Below are 6,240 nucleotides of genomic sequence, written 5' to 3'. Positions count from 1 at the left end.
CAAACAACCCCATCAAAAAGTGGGCAAAGGATATGAACAGACATTTCTCAAAAGAAGACATTCATGCAGCCAACAGACACATGAAAAAATGCTCTGATGTTTTTAAGCAGATGGCTGACCTTAGACCTGCAAAATAAGCTGATAGTCCTTGATTGTGAGAAGCTTCTACCCAAGACATTAGACCAAGACTCTGACTAATTCCCCATCCCCTCCTTCTTTTTCTCATTATTCTTTGCTTATATTTCTAAAGTCATCTCATTTCTGTAGACCCAGGTGCTGTCCACCCATACTGAACGCTTATTTTCTTTCTTATTATTTTTATTCCTGCTATATAGAATAAGTTGTCACACTATTTTTTGGTGCATGACTGCTGATGAATTAAGTCTGACTCCTCCATCATCTCCTTTTTTGCCACGCAAGGTGAATTTAGTTTGGAATCACAGGATCATCTTCATTCAATGCCAATGGGAGTTTCAAACCCTATAAACCCCTTTCCGTGAGTGGGAACCCTCACTCTGCTCCCAGGACCAAACCATTATAAAAACGCTGAGCCAGTCTCCTTTCCTCTTCTTTCAAGCCGTTTTAGATTTTCCTGGGAAACCTGCCCCGCACTCACCAGACACCTATAGAGTGCAAATAATACACTTTTCCATATTCACTTGCTCTGAGTGTGTGACTTCATCAAACATGACATTCAAACTAAATCTTAGCTGTGATCTCTTCGCTTTTCCTGGTGTCAACTACAACTGATGGTGTGAGCTTGGTGTCACTGTTTCTATCAACAGGACACAATGGATTCCTGAAACAACTCTAGGGCAGAGCTGGGCATGTGATATAGATTGATTTCATATCCCCATTTAAGTATCATCTCAAATTGTAATCCCCACATGTCAGGAGAGGGACCAGGTGAGAGGTGATTGGATCATGGGTCCAGTTTTCCCATGTTGTTCTCATGATAGTGAGTGAGTTCTAACAACCGCTGATGGTTTAAAAGTATGTGTCACTTCCCCCCTCCCTCTTATGAGGTCTTCAAGTAATTGCGGGGAATTAGTCCTTATGGACAAGGCTGACGTACCTAGCTATGGACACCTAGCAAGAGGACAACTATGGTTATGTATTTATATTAATATCATGCTCTAATAATACAAACATGCACATGCATTAGAACAGATGTAGTGGAGTGTGTCTAGTGAAAACCCAGCTCAGCCCAAACTCCATGGTGAGTCCTCTGTCTTTAGTCCTGATCACCAAATGGAAACCCCTGAGAATCCCAGGGCTGGGGCTTCTCTCCCAGAGCTGCAGGGTCCGGACTGGGCTGGGTTTCATCAACAGGGGGAGAAAGCTATTTGCATGTCTCCTACTGTATAGCAAGCTCTGGGATGGGAATCCTGAGGAGGGGCAGGGCTCAGAGCAGATAAAGTGCCCCGGGGGAGATTGGTAGTAATCTTATCGCTCAGGAAAACATAATTTTATATGATTGTGCCCTGATAATCATTTAGCAGTCATCATCTTCATTTTTACATATTTGTAGAACACATTTAATGCAAGAGACAATGTTACATTTTAAGAAAGATAAATTACATACAGAATAGAGTGTTTGTACAATGCGTTCCAGGTCACACAGCTGGACAGAGTTAGCCCCATTATCTCTGCCTATGCCTCTGACCACTAGAGGAGACTGCTCCCCTGAGACAACTCCAGGGCAGTGTGGGACATGCCTAGTGAGGTCTGCAGGATTCTACCCCTGCCAGGACATCTCTGTTTTCTTTTATTGTGTTCTGCTGTTGGCCTGAAATACATAGAGAGAACCAGTGTTAAAGCACATGTACTTTCACGAGTCTGGGATGCTTTGAGTGCTCATACTCATCTATTTTTTGCTCCTCCTCAATCAGCTTATTCATTTGTTTCTTTGTTACTGCTTTATTTAAGTACAATTAATAATCAATTCAAATACACAATGCACAATTTGGAAAATGGTAACGTATGTGTGCAAACTTTAATCAGGTTGTGTACAATGAAGTCAACCCCTAAATCTTCCTGTCAATTCTCTGTACTTTCCTCTCACCTCTCAATTACTTTCAGCACCCATTTCTCACAAATTTCAAATCTGCTCTGTTGCTTTAGAATAGTTGGACCTTCTGCAGTTTATGCAATTAGAAGTTTATGAAGTGTACTCCTTAATTATTCAGCTACTTTCACTCAGCAGAGTTATTTGAGAATGTAGACAGGCTTTTATGAGAATGAGGATGCCTTGATTCTAATTCTGCATTGTACTTTGGTCCATAATCATATGTCAAATTGTTTATCGTTCTTCACTTGTAGTGGATATGGATATTTGATTTGTTCCCTTAGTTTCTGGCTTTTATATAGAAAGTGGCTACTCAGTGTGCAAATGTGAAAAATGAGAAAACTATCTCATTCTGACCTCATTAACAACAAACGTGAAAAACTGTGAATAAATGAAGAGGAAAACCTTTTAACATATCTAAGTTGCTTTCACAGAGCAAACAAGAAGAAATCTGAGGAGACAGACACTAGCCAAGAGGACTGGGGCCCACGTGTTAGTGGACCCAGGGCAGGTGCCACGGGACGGCTTTGAGAGAGGAACAGGCCGACCTGGAAACATCTAGCGAGGTTTTTTTTTGGATGCATGTGCTAATGGCGGTAGAGTGTGAATCTACTAGTCCTTGCAGGATTTTCCCAGGAATTTGAAAAATCCACAGTCAACACCCTTATCTGCTGTCCAGTGGTGCTGACAGGAAGAGAAGAACAGCGAGGACTACTGAATGCCTGGATCCACCTCCACTATCTCCAGGGGAAATCCAATAAAACCTGTGTCCTATGGGGTGTGGTTGAGTCAACAGAAACTAAAGAAAACAGAAAATTCACAGAAAACTCCATCCAGAAGAAATTCTTAATCTGCAGGGTAAGTACAAAGATCAGAAGCTGAAGACACTGGTGAGAAACCATTGTGGTTGGGAAAAGACATTCTACCCCTGGGGGAAGAGGTAAAGACAGGAAAATTTGGAAGCTCACCCCCAAACTATGATTTCTACTCATGCATAAGAAGGAGGCTGATTTGGAAGGGTGGAGAACGTCCCCATTTGTTCAAGCACCTTCTCCACATGGTCAACAAGTCTGCAGAATAATGAAGTAGCTGCATCAGCTCCATTCTGGCCTTTGTCATGCGGCAGTTTTTGTGGATTTGCTTTCTGCTCTCTCATGATTTGTTTCCTCTCTCAAGTCCTAGCTCCATTTTTCTGTTAATTCCCAATTTATTGAAGAGATTCACATTTAGGTTAGAACATGACAATTTTTGGAAGAAATTTTCATCTTAAACACACCAAATCTAATGAGCTCTCTCCAGGGATGCCCATCTGCTTGCTTTCCTTCCTTTCCTATGGGATATGGCCCTTTTTTCTCCCTGAGTCCAGCTCTTACATACATATGCATGAGAAGTCCAACCATCACATACCCAGGGACATCTCGGAGGAACGGACCCTACCATCGGCTCCTCACCCTTTTGGCCATTTGCACAGTGGCCACTCTGTCAGCTATTGTATGTGATTTAGGGCTTTCCACTTAAAAGTGTCTTTCACTATCCCCCCAGATGAAGTTCCTGGTCCTTAATTACCTTGAAGAGCCAGGCTTCTTTTCTGTCCCTTGGTAGTTAATATTGTTTTATACCAATAAATTCATTGGGAACATCAGTGAAAATGGAAGTGACCAGCCATTCCATCCCATTGTCTGACTTCTGCCTGATGGACCCACCCATGAGCTTTACTCCACTGCTCTGCAGCTGATGGGGCCATCTGGGCCTTCATTAATAAGAGGTGTGTGATTGATTAGAGAACGACTGAGATCAGCAGGTGCCTGAGCTCCTCAGCACACAGTTGTGGTCCTGCAGTAGAGTGTGTGTGACTGAAATCACATGTGTGTATAGTTCGTGGCCTCAGCCTGTAAGCTGATACCAGCTTCTGGCCATTCCTGGGTAGCCCGATGAGGGGTGTCCAGAGAAGGATGGATGCAGGATGTGGATTTTAGAAAGTGATGGTATTGGGGGCATTGACGGCCAAATTTTATCTTAAGTCTATTCTGTCCTTGGTACTGGGAAGACTGGGAAGAAAGAATCAAAACTCAGACCCCGTGTAGCTCCCCATTTAGGAAGATATTCAGTGCAAATTTAGAAACTTGAAGAAATGGACCATACTGCAGGGATCATTTCTATAGTCCATTTGGGGTAGTAGAAAACAAAACCAGTGACACTGGTGATGTTGGTGTGGTTTTCTGTGACATACTAAGGAGACAACAGAAGATGGTCAGTGGCCAATCTCCATCCAGCTGGTACCTCTTGTGTATTGTTATGTCCAAATAAAAGATAAAAGACAACATTTGTGACACACACACACCAGGGCTGGTTTCAGAGACCTTGCTCAAAAATGGCCAACAGGGCCATGACACATTTTTATATGAGAGCTACTATTTTTGCCTACTTCTTGTGGAAATCTGAAAGATGTGCCCAGACTCAGGGGGCTGCTTCTCCCTCCAGGAGACGGAGCTAACAGAGTTACGTGGTATTAGTCAGTTTGGGTCTTCATAAAAGATAACAGGAGTGGGTGGCTTAAACAACAAATACTGATTTTCTTACAATTCTGCAGTCTGAATGTCGAAGATCAAGGAGCTGGCAAAATTGGTTCTGAGTGTGGCTTCTTCCTGGCTTGTGGAGGGCCACCTTCTAGTGCACTATGTCTCCACATGGCCTCTTCTCTGGGTGCACGTGAAAAGTGAGAGGTTACATCATTAAAATCCCAGTATACATCCACTGGATTTAAGGTTTCAGTAAATGAATTTCAAATAGGGCACCATTTGATTGATGACACAAATTAAGAGATGATGAGAATCCATATATATATATATTTTACCATTATGAGTCATGCAGGATTTATGAGTCATGCAGGAACTTGTAGGAAAGTTCCTAGTAATTGGTGAAACCTAAGCAGTAAGCAGAAAAATTGTCTTCCTCCTTTCTTGCCTGGCACAACAATGTGAGGAAGCAGAACCACAGGTAATAAAGAAAGAGGAGCCCTGGGGACAGCAAAGGTGCTGGCGAGGAGGGAGAGCACTGAGCAGATGAGGAAGCCCCGCCCTCCCTGCACCTGCTCCTGACCCGGCCTCCTGCTCTGTGGTCCCTGCGCGCCCCCTGCTGGTCCTGAGCGGCACCTGCGCCCGCCCCCTCCGCCTCCCTGCAGGTTTGTGTCTGGGCTCACACTCATCTCCCCTCACTGTGTATCTCGTACAGTAATACACGGCCGTGTCCGCGGCGGTCACAGAGCTCAGCTTCAGGGAAAACTGGTTCTTGGACGTGTCTATTGAAATGGTGACTCGACTCTTGAGGGACGGGTTGTAGTTGGTGCTCCCACCACTACCATTGATCTCCCCAATCCACTCCAGTCCCTTCCCTGGGGGCTGGCGGATCCAGCTCCACCAGTAACTGCTGATGGAGCCACCAGAGACAGCGCAGGTGAGGGACAGGGTCCCCGAAGGCTTCACCAGTCCTTCGCCCCACTGTTGTAGCTGCACCTGGGACAGGACCCCTGTGAACAGAGAGACCCACAGTGAGCCCTGGGATCAGAGACAGCCTCCCATATCGTCATATCTGAATCCCCGAGACACTCACATCTGGGAGCTGCCACCAGGAGGAGGAAGAACCAGAGGTGCTTCATGTTCTTGCACAGGATGTCCATGACTCTCAGAGAGCATTTCCCATGTGAGCAGGACCCTGAATTTAAGGAAATGTGTGGTGGTTTCCTGTGGGTGCCTAAGTGAGGATTTGCATGTGGGTGGTGCCTTTGTATGGAGAGGTGAAAAGGGATAAGGGAGGTCCAGGCTTTGGGGCTCACCCTGAGAGGAGGACGCTGGCTGTGCCCTCTGAGAACTCAGGTCTCTTCCTGGGGCCTCCCCTCACCAAGCCCAGAGTCCTCTTCTTCCAGGCAGGGAGATGTGAGATGTGCTGAAGGAGCTGGTCTGGGAGATGAGTGTGATCATGGATCAGGGACAGATTTTGGAATAGGGTCAACTGTTCTACCCTTAAAGTTTCATATAAAACCAACCACACACCCAGGTCATCTAAATTGTCATTTACTTCTTCAGACACATTGAAACAACAGCTGAGTGTAATAATCACAGTGAATTGAGACAAACCTGGATCCACGCAATGTGTACTGTAGTTCAGAACATCCA

General features: G+C 45.0%; 1 protein-coding gene across 1 annotated transcript in view; it reads right to left on the bottom strand.

Moving 5' to 3' along the window:
• The window catches only part of LOC105525098 (putative V-set and immunoglobulin domain-containing-like protein IGHV4OR15-8), a 29,154-nt gene extending 23,398 nt beyond the window's left edge, over positions 1–5,756 (bottom strand). Inside the window, exon 1 of the mRNA XM_011960622.1 lies at positions 5,678–5,756. Within this exon, the coding sequence (XP_011816012.1) occupies positions 5,678–5,744 (67 nt within the window). The 5' untranslated portion in view covers positions 5,745–5,756. The remainder of the gene's footprint in view (positions 1–5,677) is intronic.
• Positions 5,757–6,240: the final 484 nt, after the last annotated feature.

The sequence above is a fragment of the Colobus angolensis genome, unplaced genomic scaffold (genome assembly GCF_000951035.1).
Source record: "Colobus angolensis palliatus isolate OR3802 unplaced genomic scaffold, Cang.pa_1.0 Scaffold519, whole genome shotgun sequence".
In the NCBI taxonomy this organism is placed as follows: domain Eukaryota; kingdom Metazoa; phylum Chordata; class Mammalia; order Primates; family Cercopithecidae; genus Colobus; species Colobus angolensis.
This window is presented reverse-complemented; position numbering and strand designations above follow the sequence as displayed.